This window comes from Neofelis nebulosa, chromosome 5 (genome assembly GCF_028018385.1).
Source record: "Neofelis nebulosa isolate mNeoNeb1 chromosome 5, mNeoNeb1.pri, whole genome shotgun sequence".
NCBI lineage: Eukaryota > Metazoa > Chordata > Mammalia > Carnivora > Felidae > Neofelis > Neofelis nebulosa.
Window position 1 is genome coordinate 5,290,574 of NC_080786.1, and position 22,558 is coordinate 5,313,131.

The following is a 22,558-nucleotide window of genomic DNA, read 5'->3' on the forward strand; positions in this document are numbered from 1 at the left end:
ACAACTCTCCAAAGCCTGCCTATTCTGGAAGAGTATGCTACAGTAGAATGAACAATGGCTTTACAGAGCTGAATTTGCGCCCCAGGTCTCATACCTGTTAGACATTCATCTCAGCTTCGTCTGTTTCCTTGTCTGTAAATAAGGCTAATAATAATACCTATCCTACCTAACACACAAAGTTATTATGAGAATCAAGATGTGCAAGTACTTTCAAAATCATGAAAAGCTACAGGAAACAAACTGGGGGAGTTGGAGAATACTGAGTAACAGTATAGCATAGCGAGTGTTTGAATGCTCAGACCTTGGAGCCAGTCTTCATGTGTTTGAACCCAAGCTCTGCTATTTCCTGCCTATGTGACCTGAGGAAAAAAAATTTTTTTTTAATTTTTTTTAACGTTTTATTTTATTTTTGAGACAGAGAGAGACAGAGCATGAACAGGGGAGGGGCAGAGAGAGAGGGAGACACAGAATCGGAAGCAGGCTCCAGGCTCCGAGCCGTCAGCCCAGAGCCCGACGCGGGGCTCGAACTCCCGGATCGTGAGATCGTGACCTGAGCTGAAGTCGGACGCTTAACCGACCGAGCCACCCAGGCGCCCCGAGGAAAAATATTTAACTCTTCTGTGAGATGGTTTCTTTATCTGTTAAGATGGAGATAATAACAAAACCAATCTCAGAATTTTGTGAAGATTAAATGAATTAATGCAGCTTGAATGCTTACAATAGTATCTGTCACACAGTAAGTATGCAAGTGTTAAATGTTTAAAGGCACCCACTTTTGCAAATGAAGTGTCACATCCAAAAAAAAAGAGTTGAAACATTTAGTAAAATACAGACAAGCCTAGAAGGTGCTCACATTTGCTTTCCTTATAGAAATCTGGATAAATCTCTCCAATTTGGGAGGTAAACATTTTGAGTAGTTTCAGTTTTCAACTAAAACTATGTGGCTCCCAAAATGCCTCATTTTTGCAAATACTTAACATCGCTATAACTCCTTTTCATTCCATTTTCAAGTATCTTTTACCCTTTTATCTGAAAATAGCTCACTTGATTTTTTTGAGAGAGAAAGAGAGGGGGCACAAGTGAATGAGGGGCAGAAAAGAGGGGAGAGAGACAGAGACAGAGACCGAGAGAGAAGCAGGGCTCACCCAGTTTGGGGCTCAGGCTCACCCGATGTGGGGCCTGAACTCACGAACTGTGAGATCATGACCTGAACCGAAGTCAGATGCTTAACGACTGAGCTACCCAGGCGCCCCTCCCTTGAGTTTTTTTAAATATCACAATTTTGTCAACCGTTTTCAGATCGCTTTTGTCTTTGCCTCAAACATCGTTGTACAGAATTTGACTTCTAATTCCAAAGCTAACTGAGTAGCAGACCAGAGGAAAAAGTTAACAAAGAGCTGGATCAAAAAGAGATCGTATAATATGTCAAAAGGAAACAGCACTAGCCCTAAATGAGCTATTTACTAAGAATAACAAAGAGGAAGTGGTGAGGGCCTAATCCTCACAAAAAGAAGATAATTTAATAATGCTCTACCCGATTCTCGTGCCAGATTAGTTTACCGTCAGGTCTGCAGCTGCAGACAGAGTCAGAGTCTGAAACAAAGTTGGCACCTCACTAAGAAATCACAGCTGGGAGTTATCTTAAATTTCCAATATGCAACAGGAAATGCTGCCAGTGATTCAATAGGTGACAGCCCTTTCCATTTGTTTCTTTCTCCTAAGTTGTCAACAAACCAAAACAAAAATGCTGCAGAAGCTCTGGTACTAGCTAAAAGTTAAACATAAAAATTCCAACGCAGTATTTCAAAACCCGGCTAAAACAACTGAATCTGGGCAGACACCAAATAAGGATTGTTTCCGTCAACATTTCTACAGTGCCTCCTGGAATATGTTAACGGTACAGCCCATGAGCGTTTCTAGGATACAGCTGTCAGATTTGCCACGTTCTAATTACGTTAAGTTTCAATACCGAAGGTTAATTACAAATTTCAAAACATTCCAACAGGTACCTCAAAGTAATCCGCAACAAATAAAAGGAAAAACTAATTTCAGGTAAGAGGAACAGCCAAATAAAGAGACGGTAACTGTATTTCACTCCAACACATCATTTCGAGGCCACATATAACATCTCACAGTAAGCGTTCTGAAATTAGCTCAGTTAACGAAAGTCTACCGAGATCTACCCCCCACCCCCCGGCTTTTACAAAGACTCGGTGTTGGGAGGGGGTTTTCCAGACACACCTCTCTGGCAATGTTACTCAAAGCTTCATCTTCTGCAGAAAATCGGTCTTTTACAGGCGTCCTTTTCCTTCCAGAACCAGGCGTCCCCATGTTGTCCTCTTAACAGTTCCTTAACTGTGAAACGTGATTTCACTGTTTTCAGCCCTGAAATAAACAGACACAGAATAACTTAGGATGTTTCTCTTTGTATCACTTTAAAGCTCCTTTATACATTTGCTTTTAGAAATGTGAAGTTATATTTCTGTATTTAATTTACATGTAAATTAGTCACCAAATACTTTTTCCCACTATCAAATTATGCCAATAAATTTTAGAATACTTAAATTTATACTTTTTTACCATACTACTCACGGCAACCTACTAGAATGTGTGGTAATATTAGCCTCAGAAAACTGCGGTCAGTAGTAATTCTTATCAGTATACAGTATACTTATCAGTATAAAATTAATACAGGTATTTCTAAAACTTATTCCCATTCCAGAGCAAAAAAAAAAAAAAAAAAAAAAAAAATTTCAGAAAAGTCATTCAGTCTAAAGCTCTGAAAGAACATATCAAGAAATTTTAGTATAGAACTTTAAACTTACAAAGTTGGGTTAGGGTTAGGGTTAGGGTTTAAACTTACAAAGTTGGCTGTTTAATGTAATTTAAGAAACAATTCCAATTAAACTATTACCACGTAAAAGAACAAATGAAGGCTTATTATTCTGCAATTAACAATAACTAACACTGTCCACACAACAAATATCTGAGTGCCTGTCACTGCCAGGTACTGTGGAAAGTGCCAAAGATACAGTGACAAATTAAACTGACTCAGGCCAATGATTAAGAACGTATCTGTGGATCTATTATTATTGTGGTTATTATGAAAGAGACCTATTTTTACAAAAGAGAGAAGAAAAATTCATCTGCCAGGATTAAATAATAGGGATAATAAAGATCATCTAACCTTCCAAACACATGGTATTTGAAATTAAAGATTCCCATGAGAAAAAGCATCCCCATTTGCATGACCTCCCTCTCTCCTATACACATTCCTGAGAAGTACGGCTCATTTAGTAAAATACTCATTAACTTAAAAATTTTTTTTTCCTAGCTTTAACAAAATAAACTGACAAAATTTCATTACACCGTGAGTCACAAAGGAATTCTCATGTAAGTCTGTCCCAGTAGAATAAACTATATAAAACTCCAAGTGACTTTAATGTGTTGGAATTTACTTGGTTCAGGCAAACTAAAATAGAACTTCATCAATTCACTCTTCTAAAAAAAGTCTTCTCCAATGAAAATGCAGGCCATTCCCCTCTTATCTGACACCATTTCTTATTCCCACATAGCTAGCATGCTATGTTTGTCAATCAAAATGAAGACGGATGATAATTCATTGCCCTGCCACAGAAAATCTATCTGGGCACGATAAGCAATGGAAACAAAGAGAAAGAATGTAGGCCTGAAACCAGCAGCTGATAAGTCCCAGCCACAAATCGAGACAATTTCTGAAAAGCTCGGTGCTGGTTTTTCAGAAGTCTCCCATCATCCTCATGCCCAGCATCACTTTAAAGACCATACACTCTAACAGTAACAATGCACAAATACTAGTCACCTACTGAGAAAAAAAGCAGCATTAACGCTTTTCAAAGACAGGAGTGACAATTTAACCGATGCACAGTGATATCACCCAGTATCTGTCCTTCAGCTAGCTTTCCAAGGGCACATTCAAAGACAATTCACAGAAACAGGAGACAAAAGCAGGCATTTTCTAATTCCAGGAACATAAAAATAATTATAGAAGAAATCAAGATTTTATCAAAAGTTTAACAGCGGTTTCATTAGAAGGAAAAGAATTATGGCTGCGCTTTTTCTTCTTCTTTTTGATTCTCTAGCATTCCAACAACATCAGGGAGAGATGCACTTAAAAACAAAGTAATAAAAACACTCAGATCCAAGGCTCAAAGAAGAAAGTGGCCCCAAAGTGGATCACACCCAAGTTAGGCCCCATACACCACACAGCTGACACACACTCTCTGAAGCCACTGCTGGAGACACTCTTTTGAATGTATTTCTTTTTCCTCTTTTTCCATAACCCATTTCCTTCTTTCTCAACAAACACTGCCCTACACCTCAGACCTGTCAGGATATTCCTAGCACACAGATTTACATAAAGAATTATCTTTTCTTAAAAATGCTCCAAACGAAACTGTCCCAACAGGCTCCGGGCTAGCCAGCCCTGCGAGAAAGATGACAAGAAAAAAGAAACACAGGATAAGCGGGAAATGGGAACAACTTCTGGTCCTCCTTGTCCTTCTTGTCTTATCTATAGGGGGTATCTAGTTTCAATGACTCATTGGTCAGGTCCTATCACCATTTTCAGGTGCACATGAGGCAGATCAACCATTACCTATGTCAAAAAGCAATCTAACGTTTTTGAAAGAACTACACGATTTGTACTCTGTAGGCAGACATCCTCACTAATACTAGAAAGGGTAAAGCTTTTCAGCTCCTATGCAATCTATCTTCAAAATGACAAAAATAAGGATACAGACTCAGAAGGTGATCTCAAATAGACTATTTCCAGTTTCTGATCCTGAAGGACTTTCAGTAAATTTCTATCGCAAGGTTTCCTCAAGTCCACATTCTTCAGGAGCCATAGTCATCTCTTCCGGCTTTTCCTTAATGGTATCAACCAAACCCAGAGCTAAACCTTTACATCCACCGCCAAAAACAAAACTGCCCACATTTCTGTCAAGTCCGTCACCCAGTGTGAAGCTGATTTTCTCCAGCTGCTTTTGTCATTAAGGATCTGCTACCTAAGGGAAAGTAGGGAAGTACCTTCAAGGATGTTGTGAAACCTAAACCTTCCAAAACAGACCAACAAGGCTTTCTCTTCTCCAATGAGCTTCACATGCAATCGATTTCTGAAAAATAGGCATTATGCCACATTAAGTGACACTTAAATCATGATACTGTTCACTTTTGTGAGACCAGAACAGGGATGTAGTATCAGTACATCACATTCTAAATATAGCCCACTTAGAGAGTTCTGTCTGGATCCCAATAGCTGCAGTTCCTTTATATCTGAGTACTTCATCCTGGGGAACTCAAAACATTGGCATAGGTCTTTGTGTCAGGGTCCTCACTACAGTTAACGCCAGTCTGTGCAATAAAACATTTGCTAGTTATTTGGCAAATCCCAGCAGCTGGAATGGCACTTGAACTAAAGACGAATGTGAGCACAGCTGTTGCTACTAGACTAAATTGAAAGAGAGAGGATCTGAGTTCAACGGCTACCCTGCCCTTTCCCGTGCCTGAGCCTTGGTTTCTTCACTCACGGCACAGACAGATCAACCATCCAGCTATCCAACACGGTGAATGGGAGGCTCCAGTGAGTTCAGACGAATGCGAACACTCACTAAACTCATAAAGCACTCCATAAATGTTTCAAGCGTCTTAAATTAACTATCTCTTTACACATTTAGCTTATGAAGTAGACAAAGGGGCAATCCTTGCCTTTCTTTACATGTTCATACGCTTAACCAAAACACCCTCAAGTTATTTCCTCCAGCATGCATTATGTGGTATCATTAACAATGTTAAGAATATTTGCTGAAGCATGGAACAATCTAGAAAAAATAGAAACACCTTAAATTATAATCACTATACTACGTAGCACTTTTACGTAATAAAATTTTAAAAGAAAAAAATTTTAAGGTGTTTTGTGGTATTCAAAGCCTTATTTTTGAAAATCCAAATGAATACACAAGTTTTAGAAGTATGGCCTTATGATGGGAGTTAGTGCCCTTATGAGAACACAAATGACTTAGAACGTAGAGGTCATTTAATGATGGTTCACTTAAGATCTTTCAATGTAAATTTTACCTCAAAAGAAAAATTCCTCTCAACAAACACTAAACTCTAGTTAATAAGACACATGGTAAATATTTAGGGTTGAAGCGAGTGATATCTGCTGCTTATTTTGAAATGCATCCACCCTCCCAAAAAAAGATGTAATAATAAATAGAAGAATGGATAAAGGATAGTACGAGATAAAGTATAATGAAATAGTAGTAGTGGGATCCAGGTAGCAAGTACATGAGTGTTCACAGTAGAACTTCTTCAACTTTTCTGTATGTTTCAAAATGTGTACAATAAAGTGTTAGAAAAAATAACTGGTTGAGAAAGATAGATAACCAAGGGAACAAAAGACATGGGAACTGGGAATTTCAACCAAAATCTTGATTTTTACTGTGATCACAGTACAGAAGAATACCAATAGTTATGTGTACATTAGAAAGATTATAGGCAAAGGAGAGAATGGCTCCACTGCTGGCTAGAAGAGAAAGAAATGAAGAGGGAAAGGCAGGGGAGGAGCAGAGCGGCAGCAGAGGGAGGTAGGGAAGGAGGTAGGGAGGCATGAGGGAAGGTAGGCAGGGAGGCAAGAGGAAAGAATTAACAGTTAAAGCCATCAATCCTGCAAATATCTAGATGAGATTCAGAAAATGAATAAATCATTAACAGAACTTGCGGAAAGAATAAAAGGTACATCTAGAAATTGAGGCTAAGTATAAAATGAAAATATGGGGGGCGCCTGGGTGGCTCAGGCAGTTGAGCGTCTGACTTCAGCTCAGGTCATGATCTCAAGGTTTCTGAGTTTGAACCCCACGTCTGGCTCTGTGCCGACAGCTTGACTCTGGAGCCTTCTTCAGATTCTGTGGCCCTCTCTCTTTGCCCCTCCCCCGCTCACGCTCTGTCTCAAGAATAAACAAACGTTAAAAAAGAAAGATGGAAAGAAGGAAAGAAAATATGCATATATGAGGCAAAATTGGAAGACCTGGCAGAACATGAAAGGTAGATGTTAAACACAAACGAAATCTCAGGAGAATATTAAAACCTAGAATGGTTAAATTAAGCTTACATTTTACAAAATACAATGCTTATTATATTTCTTATATTTTATATTTCCATGAGAACCTGTATAATCACATCTCCAACTTCCACATTCAGTAGTCCTAAGAATTAACAAAAATTTAAAGTGTCATATTTTGAATACACACTGCTCACACACACCCAAAACAACTGCAAATCTTTCCATTTCCTACTTTCATAAAGACGACATACAGTGGTTGCACTTCCTTCCTTGCTAACCATGTTTAAATAAATTAGCTCTAATGGGCTGTATGTTTGACATGATTTACAATACTATTTTCATCAACTGTGCAGAACCCATATTAGGAAGATATGCTCTTAACCAACAACTGTATTCTCAGTATGCCCTGAGAAGTAAACCATTTTCTAGTATCAAATCCTCTCCTTTTCCTATGCCTTTTAAAAAGTATGTCACTGGGGCGCCTGGGTGGCTCAGTCGGTTAGGCGTCCGACTTCAGCTCAGGTCACGATCTCGCGGTCCGTGAGTTCGAGCCCCGCGTTGGGCTCTGTGCTGATGGCTCAGAGCCTGGAGCCTGCTTCCGATTTTGTGTCTTCCTCTCTCTCTGCCCCTCCCCCATTCATCCTCTGTGTCTCTCTGTCCCAAAAATAAATAAACGTTAAAAAAAATAAATAAAAAAAAGTATGTCAGTGTGTCAACTATACTCAAAAAAAAAAAGCACCCCAGAAATGTTATGTATAGACATACACTCAGAGGATGAAAGGAAGGGAGAGAAAATTACATATTGCTGAGGACAGGTCAGACGCATGCCATAAAGCAGAACAGGAAAAAGAAAAAAAAGTATTAGGGAAGTATTAGGGAGAACAACCGACAACCGAACCTTAGGCAGCAAAAAACAAAGATAAAACCAAACACTAGGAAGATATAAGGAAGCATGCAGTAAAGATGTGATTTTTTTCTAATGTTTATTTATTTCTTTTGACAAAGAATGTGAGCGAGCAGAGGAGGGGCAGAGAGAGAGAGGGAGAGAATCCCAAGCAGGCTCTGCACTGTCAGCACAGAGCTCAATGCGAGGCTTTATCTCACAAAACCCGACACTCAACCAACTAAGCCAGCCAGGCGCCCCCCACATATCCTTTCCTAATGGTGTTCTCTGAAGCACAAAAGCTTTTATTTTGAGGAAGTCAATTTACCTATTTTTTCTTTTGTTGTTTCATTCAATTTGATGTCATTCCTACAAAAGCACTGCCTACCCAAATATCCCAATGACGTATTCCTATGTTTTCTTCTCAGAGTTGTACAATTTTAGCTCTTACTTTTATGTCTATGATCCATTTAGAGTTAATTTTTGTATATGGTATGAGGCATGGTACCAACATTATTCTCTTGCCTGTGGATGTCAACTTGTTCTAGTACCATTTGTTGAAAAGACTATTCTTTCTGCAACTGAATGGTCTTGGCAGCCTTGTCAAAAACCAACTGACCCCAAAAGTAAGGGTTTATGCGTGGACCCTCCATTCTATTCCATTGATCTATCTAGATCCATATCAACATAAACATCCTTCTGTCAGTATCATGCTGTCTTGATTACTGTAGCTTTGCTACAGTTTTATTTTTTATCTTCTAATGTTTGTTTATTTTTGAGAGAGAAAGCAAACACAAGCAGGGGAGGAGCAGAGAGAAAGAGGGACAATGGATCCAAAACGGGCTCTGAGCTGTAAGCCCATAGCCTGATGCGGGGCTTGAACTCATGAATCATGAGATCATGACCTGAGCTGAAGTCAGATGCTCAACTGACTGAGCCACCCAGGCATCCCTACAATAACTTTTAAAACTGGGACGAGTGAGTCAACTTTGTTCTTCTTAAGATTCTGGTGCCTTATATTTCCAAATAAATTTTAGGATTAACATGACACTTTAAAAAAAAGAAAAGCAGCTGGGATTTTGATAGGGATTACATTAAATCTACAGTTCACTTTGGGAAATATTACCATCTTAATATTAAGATTCCAATCAATTAACATGGGATTTATTCAGACCTTTAATTCTATTCTATGTTTTGTGATTTTCAATGAGTAATTCGCAGACTTCTTTTATTAAATTTATTCCTATATCACAGGGGCCACTTTAAAGCTCAAATAGACATAAAAGTTTCTATAAACTGTAAAATGCTATGGAAATATGTGATATCGTCGACACTAAAAAACAAAATATCTAAAATCAAAATAGGCAAAAGAGAAGGTAGTGAAGTATAGAATTCAGAAGTATATCCCATGGCTAAGGTTAATCTTAATTGAGCCACAGGTGGGTGAGGGAATTGCATATTTTCAAACACAAATATAATCCAACACTACATCTATATACTTAGTAGGAAGGCATTTTTCACTATTTCTAATTTACTAGGCATGTGGCAACAATAAAAGGAACTGGAAATCCTTTTCCTGAACTATACAAGTGTGTGTTTTCTTTGTGGAGCAGATAGAATTATTACTGAAATACTTCTTCCGTCAAAAGAAATGAAAATCAAAACCAACATGACAGAAGTGTGCTAACTAACCTGCGTTACTGATAATACAATAGATGGGGCCAGAATTAAGCCCCAAAGGAGAAAAGAACTTAAATTAGCCTTACACCTTCTTTTTTTTTTTTTTTTTTTTTTTTTTTTTTAATTTATTTTTGGGACAGAGAGAGACAGAGCATGAACGGGGGAGGGGCAGAGAGAGAGGGAGACACAGAATCGGAAACAGGCTCCAGGCTCCGAGCCATCGGCCCAGAGCCCGACGCGGGGCTCGAACTCACGGGCCGCGAGATCGTGACCTGGCTGAAGTCGGACGCTTAACCGACTGCGCCACCCAGGCGCCCCTAGCCTTACACCTTCTAATTCTAACTCTAATTCATCACTAAGATGAATTCTATTGACAATACTTATACTAACTATAGTCTAATAAAAAAAGTAAAACTTAAAACATAGTGCAAGAGGAAAAATTACTTATCAAAAATTGATAAATATGATTTTAATTTCTTTTTAGTGAAACCACACACAAAACTGAAAATGACCCAAATTGACAGCAATAGCTTTAAGTCAAGGCCAATCAACATGATGTAATAAATTGTGGTAGTAGAAAACTCACGGAAAGGAAGCAAAGACAAGGACATATTTTGATATTATGCCCATAAGGTACAAAAAGATAACAAAACCATATATACGGTATGACTGCAAATATGTAAAACGTCATACACACGAATAATGAAAAACATAGGCAATATGTATAAAACAGAATTTTCCTTTTTTCATAAGCTTTATATATTGTGAAAAAACACTTTATCAAAAAAATGATTTAAATTAAAAGCTACAATTATGGGCTAATTCACAGTATGAAAATATAAACTTAAAGGACTAACCAACTTTGAAATTATATTAATAAACTGATAAAGAGGAAAGATTTATTTAATCTGTCAGAGCAACTGCAAAGTAAGACTATAAAAATTTATGTTGGTCATCTCTGGTAAAACTGTAATTTTCTAACAGATTTCCCAGTAACCATCACTTTTATAGGCATAATGAAATTCTAAGTAAGTGGGAAACACATTGCTAATTTTAAATAGAATGGGCACCACTGGATTAACTTTGAAAATTAAAAATCTGACTTGCATCAAGTCAAAATTAGAACAAAGAAGCAAGCATTAATTCCTCTCAAGTCCTGGGGAAAAGCACTAATTTTTCAGCCTACAACTTTTATTATCGAACCAAAATCCTTTGAAATTTTCAGCTTTTCCTGAAGACCTTTATTCTATGAACGCTTCTACCCATGTAGCTCACTGAGTGGAAAATACAATAGTAGTGACTTGAGATGCTCTTGGAGCAGAAAGGGAGAGGCCAACATCTCTCTTGAGCCATGTCGGTCAGGTTTGTACAGCTTAAACCTGTCTTACAAAGGGCAAAGTAATGCCCTGAAACGGGAGGCAACACACCAATCAGGCCCATAAAAGGGAGGAGTCAACAAGATATCATGCAACGTAAGTTCAATGTTCACAAGGGAAGGATTAGAGAAGAGAGCCGAGCTGGCAGTACAGCTGCGAGTAGCCAATCCACGTGCCATTCCAGTCGAAAGCCACACGCCACGAGCTCCACCTTACATTCACGACTTCTGCTCCAAAAAGACCTCACGCCGACACTGGGGTGGCTCCTTTGTATACAAATAAAGAGAAACTGACCCTTCCTCCTCCCACAGAAACTTCCCCGGAAGTTACGGACATGAGACGCCAGATTCAAAGGGTCCACAGAATGCTCAACACAAGTCCTGAGTCAATACCAAGGTGTTTCGGAGTGAATTACCACAGTGAATTTCAAACACCGAAGACAAGGATGATCTGACAAGCTTCCGTGGGTGGGAAAATAAGGTCACACAGAAAGCATTAACAATCAGAATGGCTTTAAACCTAAAAAGCAATTCTGGAAACAAGAAGACAATAGACTGATGCCTTCAAACTTCCGAAGGAAAACTGCCGACAACCTGCAAGCAGCCTATGCCAGTCAAACCATTCTACTCTCATACGTGACAATTAAAGGCCTTTCCAGACACGCAAGGTCTCAAAAACTTACCTCTTTGATATCCTCTGTCAATAAGCTACTAGAAGATATGCTTCATAAAAGAAAAGAGGAACTCGAAGGAGCAGTCTATTCCACAGTCACGCAGGGACTCACGCACCTTCCACTGCTTCCCAACTCACAACTGACACAGACGCGAGTGAGACACACACTTGAACTGTATCAAAGAAGGCTAGGCTATCCTGGCGAACAGACAGAACAACGCAGTAGAGCTAATCCACTTTTCAAAATTAAACCACACATTGATTAGAAATACGTGTATGGAGGGGAGAATGGGACTGCAGAGTTGGGCGGGGAATGGTCCCAAGAAGAGTGATTAATTAACATGTAAAATGGTATTGTGATTGCCTGGAGCGGAAGGCGTGCATTACAGAACACGTACAGGAACTCCTAGGATAATTATAATGCCATTTCTTGACCTAGGCAGCGAGACACAGATGCTCATTGTATTGTTCTTCCTCAAACTGTATTTTTGTTTTATATTTTTCTGTATTTCAAAACCTATCTTATTCAAAAGAAATTAGAGAGACAGGATGAGGCATTTGAAAAATCTCCTGGAGGGGTGTTTGGGTGGCTCAGTCAGCTAAGCACCCCATTCTTGATTTTGGTTCAGTCATGAATCTCATAGTTCATGAGATTGAGCCCCACGTCGGGCTCTGAGCTGACAGCAATGAGCCTGCTTGGGATTTTCTCTCCCTCTCTCTGTCTTTCTCTCTTTCTTTCTCTCTCTCCCTCTTTCTTTCTCTCTCTGCCCCTCCGCAGCTCAGGCAAGTACCCGTGCTCTCTGTCTCTCTCTCTCTCTCAAAATAAACAAACAAACAAACAAACAAACAAAAAATCTGTTGGAGCACTTGGGAAAAGTAAGGTGAACAGAAAACTAAGCCAAAAAAAAAAAAAAAAAAAAAAGGAAAACCCCTGGAAACACTCCTGGAAAAAACTGAAAGTTAAACAAGAAAGAAAACAATCATGGTAGAAAACCTGGCTGAACAGTAAACAATATTTATTTAGTTATGGTGAAAACACCAACTATTGATTTAAAATTGCAAAACTGGGATGTTGCAGAGAAGAGAAGTGGGAGGAAAATAATAAAATACAAAAGAACAATAAAACCACCAGTAATACCTCAATTGCACGCACGTTTTTCAAAGTATGTGTTACTTTGTAAGATGCTTCTTTTAACTGCATATGTGTGTTTTTTCAACAAAAATGGTTTATAAAGTATGTGCTATTTTGTAATCAGCTATGGCAGACAGACTCTAAGGTGGCTCCCCACCATTATCCCCCCTCCTTCTGTTCCCATCTTTGTGTAAACACCTCCCAAAGAATGTGGCCAGGACTTGTGACTTGCTTCTAACCAACAGAATAGGACAAAGGTTATGAGATGTCATTCCCATGATTATGTTACCTTATATAAGACTAGCCAGCCAGCAGACTTGCTCTAGACTCTCCTTGATGATTCGACGATGTGGTTCTATCAGGAAATACCACAGGGCCAAGAAATTCAGGTTGCCTCTAAGAGCTGAGAGCAGCCTTCAGGAGCTCGAAGACAGCCTCCAGATAACCTTTAGCTACCTTAAAGTGAGCGCTAGTGAGCAAGAAGCTTCAGTCCAAAAACCACAAAGAAGTTAATTCTGCCAAACCTTCCTCGGTGAGCCCGGAAGTGGGTTTTATCACGTAAGTCTCCAGGAGAGAACTCAGCCCGGCCATCACTTGAATGGCAGTCTCATAGGACCCGATGCAGAGGACTCTGCTGAGCCATGCTCAGATTCCTGCCCCACAGAGACTGTAGGATAATAAATTTGTGTTGTTTTAAGCTGCTAAATTTGTTACACTTGTTACACAACACAGAAAACAAGTGCAACAGCTTTTAAAACTCTGGATGAATAAACCCAGCAAAGGGGACAGGGAATAAAAAAATCAACACAAAAAAGCCAGTTGCATTTCTATGCACCAGCTATGAACAATCCAAAAAGGAAATTAAGAAAACAATTACATTTACAATAGTATCAAAAAGAATAAAATACTTGGGGAAAAAACTTAACCAAGGAGCAAAAGACCTGTACACTAAAAATTACAAAACATTGCTGAAAGAAAAAAAGAGACATAAATAAATGGAGAGCCACCCTGTGTTCAAAGACTGGAAGACTTACCACTGTTAAAATGTTAACACTACCCAAAGTGATCTACAGATTCGATGTACCCTCTATCAAATCCCAATGACATTTTCTGCAGAAATAGAAAAACCCATCCTAAAACTAAAATGCACATGGAATCTTAAGGGACCCTGAAGAGCCAAAACAATCTTGAAAAAGAAGAACAAAGTAGAGGTATCACACTTCCTGATTTCAAAACTTAACTAGAAAGCTACAGTAACCAAAACAGTGTGTTACTGGCATATACCACAAACAAAAAATAACTCACAGTAGATCAAAGAAATAAGGGTAAGCTAACACTATAAAACTCTTAGGAAAAAACATACATGAAAACTTAACGACGCTGGATTTGGCAATGATTTCTTGGATATGATGCCAAAAGCCCAGGCAACAACAACAACAACAAAAAAAGTAGATAAACTGGACTTTATCAAAATAAAACCTCTGTGCATCAACAGACACTATCAGGAGAAAAAAGTGACCCACAGAATGGGAGAAAATATTTGCAAATCGTACATCTAATAAGGGATTAATATCCAGAATACCTACAGAACTCCTAAAATTCAACAACAACAACAACAACAACAACAACAACAACAACGAAAAGAACCCAAATCAAATCCAGGCAAAGGACCTGAATAGATATTTCTCCAAAGAAGATCTATAAATGGCCAAGCAGCACAAGAAAAGATGCTACACATCACTAGTTATTTGGGAAACGCAAACCAAAACCACACTGAGATACCGTCTCACACCCATCAGAATGGCCATTATTTAAAAAAATAACAAGTGTGTCAAAGATGCAGGAAACCAGAACCCCTGTTCACTGCTCTTTAGACTATGAAATGATCGTCTGCCATGGAAATTTTCGGCCATTCCTCAAAAAATTAAACATAGCATTGCTATGCAATCCAGCAATTCCACTTACGGGTATACACCCAAAAGAAATGAAAGCAGGGACTCAAATAGATATTTACATACTTGTTTTCATAGACAGCACGATGCACCATAGCCAAAAGGTAAAAGCAAATCAAGTACCCATCAACAGATAAAGGGATAAACAGGATATGGAATATTACTCAGCCTTAAAAAGGAGTTAAATTCTCATGCATGCTAATGAACTTTGAGAACACTGCACCAAGTGGAATAAGCCAGACACAAAACAGAAATACATCATTCTGCTTATATGAAGTACTTAGAGTAATCAAATTCATAGTGACAGAAAGTTGAACAGTGGATGTCAGGTGCAATGGGGAAGGAGGAGTTATTTTTTTAATGGGCACAGAGTTTTAGTTTGGGATGATGAGAAAGTTCTGGAGATGGATGGTGGTGAAGGTTGCACAACAATGTGAACATACTTAACCCCACTGAATTATACACTTAAAGTAATTAAAATGGTAAATTTCATATTATGTACACATTTTTTAATTTTCTTAATGTTTATTTTTGAGAAAGAGAGAGACAGAGCGTGAGCGGGGGGGAGGGGCAAAGAAAGAGGGAGACACCGAATCCGAAGCAGGCTCCAGGTTCTGAGCTGTCAGCACAGAGCCCAACACAGGGCTCAAACTCACCAGCCGTGAGATCATGACCTGAGCTGAAGTCTGATGCTTAACCAACTGAGCCAACCAGGTGCTCCTATATTATGTATATTTTAACGTACTTTTTAAAAAAATCAGATAGACAGCAAAGGGTGAGTTGGGTAAGACAGGAGGACAGTGACTCTCTACTTAGACGTGGCAATATCCACGAGAGGGGAAAAGACATCCAATGTAAAACTGAATTGTTTTTCTATCTTTAGTCCTATAATCCTTGGGTCACTTAAACAAAATCATTTTTTTAAGCTTTTTTTAATAGCAACAACATGTATACTTACTAATTGTATTATTTATTGTTACAAAGTAGTTAAACCATTTAACAGGGAAATAGGGGAGCCCATGTGGCTCAGTAGGTTTTGCACCTAACTCTTGATTTCCCTCCAGGTTATGATCTCACCGTTGATAGGATGGAGCCCCACGCTGGGCTCTGAGCTGACAGCAAGAAGCCTTCTTGGGATACTCTCTCCCTCTCTGTTCCTCCCCTGTTAGCATATGCTCGTGTGCTCTCTCAAAATAAACAAACTTAAAAGAAAAATCAGAGAAGTAAATATTTTAACATCCTAATCCTCTGCATACAGTATACTGTATTTTACTTAGACAACAGAGACCCAAAAGAGTGCTCCTGGCTGTTAAAATGTTTCTACTTAGGAAAGTAGGGTCTATAGAAGAAAAACAAAGTGATTGGAACGAGGAACTTTAAAATTAGTTTCCTAAACAGTAAAGCTTTGTTATGTCAAAATTAGTTAAGGGGCACCAGGGTGGCTCAGTTGGTTAAGCATCAGACTTCAGCTGAGGTCATGATCTCACGGTTCGTGGGTTTGAGCCCCGTGTTGGATTCTGTGCTAACAGCTCAGGGCCTACAGCCTGCTTCAGATTTTGTGTCTCCCTCTTTCTCTATCCCTCCCCCACTTACTCTCTCTCTCTCTCTCAAAAAATAAATATTAAAAAAAAATGTTTTTAAACACTAGTTAAGAGTTTGGTGTTCATAATGAAAAAAAAAAAAAAAAACCCAAAAACTAAGATATACAAGGTTCAAAGTGAAAACAATGAAAGAGATGAACTACAATTCTTTAAGAAGGGTTTTACTATCTCACTCCTGAGAAAATAAAAACACCCTGGGGTGCCTGGGTTGCTCAGCTGGTTGACTGTCTGACTCTAGCTTTCAGCTTAGGTCATGACCCCAAAGTCATGGGATCCAGCCCTGTGTTGGGCTGCACACTGAGCATAGAGGCTGCTTGGGATTCTGTCTCTCCCTCTGCCCCAATCCCCTGTTCAAGATCTCTCTCTAAAATAAAAAAATTAAAATATATATACAAAATTTTTAAAAACCCTGTGACACACTTTGTACCCAAACGCTTTTCCCAACCTCTTCTCTTTTCCACTCTCTCTGCTCTGCACTATCCTCCCCTCCCCTCCCCACCGCCTTTTCTTCTGGTAGGGGAAGGCTGAAACAGGGAAGGGATAATAGGAATAAGCCAGAAAGAGGAATAGGAAAAAAAGGAAAAATACTCCAGTTTACTTTTTTTCCTCACATTGAATACAGTACTAAACACACCATCATTATCAAATGCAAATAATTCACATTTCTGAGGGCAAGGAAACACTAAATTTCTTGGAGTTACGACCTAACGTAAAGCAGAAGAAAGGAAACCAACCGCAGGCTTTCCGTCTGCAAATTAAATGTGCATTGTACACCAAATTCTTCATACAACCTTGACTGTAATGTAATACAAGGCTGCAGTTTAATATGGTGAAATGAACCTTGGTGGAGCACTAACCCTTTAAACAGCTTTCTAGCCGAAGAAGTGAAATCAGTCAAAGAACTTGAAACTCAAGTGCCTCATTCACTAAGTATAGAAAACAGCAAGGTTTTCATGAGAAAGCACATGATACCCAGAGGCAGCTGTGCTGGGGATACAGCATCTGGTAACAGCCACAAGTTATTTTTAAAGAGAGAACTTCACGATAATGTACATGAGACTGTAGCAGTTCTATGGGAAGAAGACAATGAGAATTTGCAAGAAGCTAATTTCCCTGTGTGAACTCAAAATAAGCTTATAAAACAGCTCATCATTCCCAGTGTCCTTTTGATCCAAAGACACGTGTGCAGGTCTCTGAACTGCACTAGTTCAACAAGGGTCACGGCCACCCTATGCCAGTATCAGTAATGGTTTTCCCCTGTCATAAAACATGTGATCACTCTTACAACCTGAACATGACATCAATACTGGTACAATCCTGTGCTCCTCCTCGTGCACGTGTTTCTAAAACACCTCCCTCGTTAGTTCTCCTTAATCGTGCTCTGAAAAGAGGAGGGCAAAAAGAAAAAAAGAAAACGATCCTAGAATATGCACGCGAAGCAGATTTTCACCCCAAAACTTAGACTTAATCTTCTGAAAGCAAATGTCCTTCGTAAGCTCACTCTTCTGTGGTTGCCACTTTTCCTAAACCGCAGGCCTTCCTGACTTGCAGCAGGGGCCAGGACAGATTACAGTTCTGTGCTGGTTCTGTCAGATGAGCTTTGACAAGGCCTCAAAATAGATCCTGGGCACCAGCCAGAGAAACTGCCACTCACAAGTTCCAACTTGATCATCATACATTAGCCCCTCTGTACTTTTTTTTTTCCCTCCAGTCTCTATTGTTTTAAAAGGACAGAGGTTCTCAACCTCCTTCCTCTTGTTCATGAGTGAACGGTGCAGTATAGAAATTAAAATCGTAAACCCTTGATTTGCTCACAAACACTCTGCAGAATAAAAACTGAATTTGTACCTACCCCTGCCTTGGGAAATTAATCCATCAACAGCACTATGGTTTGCAAAAGGATTTTTGAATCTCAAACTCGACCAAGGTTTATTTTATTATGAATAGACTAGGATGTGGACAGTGAAGGAAGACAGAAGGTGGGCTATTTATTTCCCATGACTAATACAGTAGCAGATTTCGTTAGAGCAAGAAGTGAAACTATATACAATATTTTTAATTGACACCAGTCATAAAATCCTAAAACAACCCACTACAAAAGGTATTCATTTAACTCTTGCCAAATATAACATCAGTTTTCAAGCTACAGTATTTTTAGCCTTGCCACTACAAATAAAATTAACCACCTGTCACTCTAAAATGTTTAAGACCGCCTTATACAATACATTTTAGTATTTTTTTAAATAGAGAAGATAAAGAATCCAAAGTAATTAAGAGTTCCTTTCTCCTTCCACAAGGTTGAGAAAGTTAACTTCTATTATAAAATAAAGTCCAATATAAGATGGAAATAAATTTATACATTTTCACAACTTAAGCCCCAACTTTGCAATCACTCTTTCAGAAATATATTCAATATACATACTTATGGACTAGTGCAAAGACTTAAATACTAGTTGTTCACTATAGCAGCATTTGTAGAAAGCTAAAACAACCTAAATGTCTGTTAACAAGGAATGGTAAAATAAATCATGGAAAATGAATAAATTATGGTTCATCTACACTACCCAGGGCATTCAGTCTTTTTTAAAAATCAGGTGGGGGCTCCTGGTTGGCTCAGTCAGTTGAGCATCAACTTTGGCTCAGGTTATGAACTACTCATGGTTTGTGAATTCAAGCCTTGTGATGAGCTCTGTGCTGACAGCTCAGAGCCTGGAGCCTGCTTAGGATTCTGGGTCTCCCTCTCTCTCTCTGCCCCTCCCCCACTCACATTCTGTGCATGTGCGTGTGTGTCTCAAAAATAAACATTAAAAATAAATCAATACAGGGGCGCCTGGGTGGCGCAGTCGGTTAAGCGTCCGACTTCAGCCAGGTCACGATCTCGCGGTCCGTGAGTTCGAGCCCCGCGTCGGGCTCTGGGCCGATGGCTCGGAGCCCGGAGCCTGTTTCCGATTCTGTGTCTCCCTCTCTCTCTGCCCCTCCCCCGTTCATGCTCTGTCTCTCTCTGTCCCAAAAATAAATAAAAAACGTTGAAAAAAAAAATTAAAAAAAAAATAAAATAAAATAAATCAATACATAATCAGGTGGACATATGTGCAAATACAGAAAAGTCTCTAAGATATATCACGGGTAACAACGAAAGATAACTCTCCTAAACAAAGCCAGTTACATATGTAATAAAAAATTTGGAGGAGGACATACAGGAAAACACTCACAGTGGTTGCTTGGATTAGGGGGTGGGAGAGTAGAAAAGGGAAAAGGCTAGACGTCTGTTGTGGAAAGAAGGCTTCTTTTGCACCCTATAACATTTAAACTGTCGTATCAATTTTTTAAACTCCCGCAAACATCTACTGCACCCATGAAGTGGGCGTTCTTCCGGGTACGCACGCCATGTCTTCCCCCTTCTCAACCACTTGTATCTACTGCTCTCCTGACCCAAACAAAAGCACACAAAAGCAAAGCTCAGAGTTTCCCCAAGAAACAGAATCCTCTCTCCAGCCCCCACCAGATAAAAAAATAATAGAACAAATGAAAAAGTAACACTTATGCCAAACCCAGTTTTTAGCCAATGTTTGATTCCTTTTAAATCTAGCCTAATTTACTGTAGGGCAGAACGTTTTAAAAGTCAAAGTGCAATGTGCAACACAAAAAAATCGTTTCCAAAGGTGTCTATCTTAAAAGGAAACATGGAGAAAAAGGGCAAATTTTGCTCAGTACCTTCCTTCTGAAATTTTAAAAGTTAAGTTTTGAATGACGGTCATAAAGTCTATTGTTTGCAAACTGGATTAATAATTAATTATTAATTAACGTTTTCCTGGTTAAAGGTCCATCTCTCCATTCAGAGTCTCCAGAAAGCAATCAACTACCCACAAGGAAAAGGCTACGAAACGGCCTCTATTTTGTAGGTGCAATGGGCAGCACTCCGCTGGTGAAGACCGAAGAACTGTATTTTCTCTTAAATGATCCTCATCAACATTCCCAGCATGCTGCAGGGAGAATTTCTTTTTCTATACATCATCAATTCTGTCCCTTTTCACACTAGGAGCAGGATAAACAATTCACAAAGAGCCTTGCAAGAAACGGCTCTCGTTTCTAGTAAAGATCTGTTTTTGGTTTTGTTTTGAGAGAGAAAGAATCTATTTGCCAAATATACCCTCATATCACTTTTTTCCTTCATTATGGAGATGCTTACATCATAATAAAAGAAGGCTTCTGTTTTTTAATTATTATTATTTTTATTATTATTTAAATCCAAGTTAGTTAACATATGGTGTAATAATGATTTCAGGAATAGAATTTAGCGATTCATCACTTACGTGTAACACCCAATGCTCATCCCAACAGGTGCCCTCCTTAATGCCCCTTGCCCATTCAGCCCATCACCCCCACCCAAACCCCATCCAGCAACCCTCAGCTTGTTCTCTGTATTTAAGAGTCTCTTATGGTTTGTCTCCTTCTCTGTTTTTATCTTATTTTTGAGAAAGAAGGCTTCTCTTGTATATCTACCTATCAAGACTGTTAGTTACGGTGGTTTCCACAAGGGATTTTCCAAAAGGGAATCTGTTCACTGGGAACTGAAACTCCTAATTAAGTTACTATTAGCTGGACAAAAATCAAAAGCAACATTAGGGAACACTCTGTATATAAGAATGGGTAAGAAAATGAGATGCCAAAATTTAGTCAAAGAATTAAAGGAATCTGGTAACCAAGACCAACTTACCATTACTTTATAAGTAACAACTAAGGCTCTCTATAAATGAAAATCAAGGTAAAATAAGCTGAATTCCAAAAAGAAAAAGAAAACAAGGTTAAGAGTATCAAGTATTCTGTGATTCAAAGTTATTTAGCTTAACATTTTTAAAGCCAAAAATGATCAAATTACACTTGAGCAATAAAAAGTTATTTCTAGTTTACAATGAATTCATTCCAATAATAAATCACAAGCTCAATACACTTTCTTCTGTAACAGAACTTACGTAAGAACTCGGTATAGTCTCATTCCACATTTTTGAGGATTTGCAAAATAGGTGAGGCCTTTCACTCAAAAGACTACTTTGTAACTATGGATTCTTTCAGTAAACTTTTTTATATCTTTTCACTGACATTTATTTTGTTTCTAGACATCTTTAATTATCTTCTCACATCTGGGCAAAAAAAAAAAAAAAAGGAGTGGGGGTAAAATTACCACAATATACTCAGGAACTAACAAACTATTCTGAAGCCAAACATTCTGCAAAAGTTCAATTAGGATTTCCTTATCACACTTCATAACAAAAAATACCTACCAACAAACCTAACAAAGCATAATACAACACTTCATATAAAATGACTGAAAGCTTCTAATTAAACAGGCAGTAACAAACTTCTAGCTTTCCTCTCTATTCCAATCCTAAGATCCATATCAATGATTCACAGCGTGACCTAACTTTCTAAATGAATCACTTTCTGAAATTCTTACTCCAACGTGAATTTAACACCAGGTCATCATCTCTACGTTTGTTAAACAGAGGATAAACAGAAGTTAAGCAGGGTTCATTCGTCAAGACGCCCAAACCACAGCAAACCTCAAGTCTTTGCCAACTAACTTTTATCTGCAATTGCACCCTTATATACAGATTCATCCCCAAATAAAATAAAAATGTTATCTTGGAAAAAAAAATGTTATTTTAAACATTATGAACTCGCCCACCCGTACCCCGTTCACCGTCCCTCTGGTTCCATTTACTGCATCCACATTCTCTCCCCATTGTGAGAACATAAAGCAATGGCTACTATCCTTACATGTTCTCTTTTAGCCAATTAAACTACTCTGCAGTTTTTCTGTTTATGGCAGAAATGCTGAGTCATTAAATGGAAACTCAAAGAAAATGAGCTACAAACAGTTAAAGTTTAGGGTACAGTATTTCCCTAGCCGTTTCTCGGCAGCCTGATATTTGTATCTCCCACGGTGGAAAAGTAGAGCAAACAGTTGAACTTTTTTCTCCCCTAAGAAAGGCAAAGAGGTGCGCTTCCATAGGTCCGCCAGCTTCCCGCTGGATATCCACAGGCAAGAGAAGCAGGCCTGACCGGAGCTGTATAACTTAACGATCTGGGTGTGAATAACGCCACATAGTAGTCAAGCATTAACCCTGACACTCCTAGCAAGCGCCTGTTATGCCCGCGC

General features: G+C 38.8%; 1 protein-coding gene across 23 annotated transcripts in view; it reads right to left on the reverse strand.

Annotated features, from left to right (window-relative positions):
• The window catches only part of LRRFIP2 (LRR binding FLII interacting protein 2), a 106,875-nt gene that overhangs the window by 83,810 nt on the left and 507 nt on the right, over positions 1-22,558 (reverse strand). For 3 of the 23 annotated variants that reach the window (XM_058729361.1, XM_058729362.1, XM_058729364.1), the window contains exons 1-2: positions 22,091-22,518; positions 2,242-2,385 (exon numbers count right to left, since the gene is read on the reverse strand). In XM_058729361.1, the coding sequence (XP_058585344.1) occupies positions 2,242-2,331 (90 nt within the window). In that variant the 5' untranslated portion in view covers positions 2,332-2,385; positions 22,091-22,518. Of the gene's footprint in view, positions 1-2,241; positions 2,386-15,874; positions 15,997-17,683; positions 17,780-22,090; positions 22,520-22,558 lie in introns of those variants that run through there. The other 20 variants (XM_058729367.1, XM_058729363.1, XM_058729371.1 and 17 more) reach the window with 18 other exon arrangements.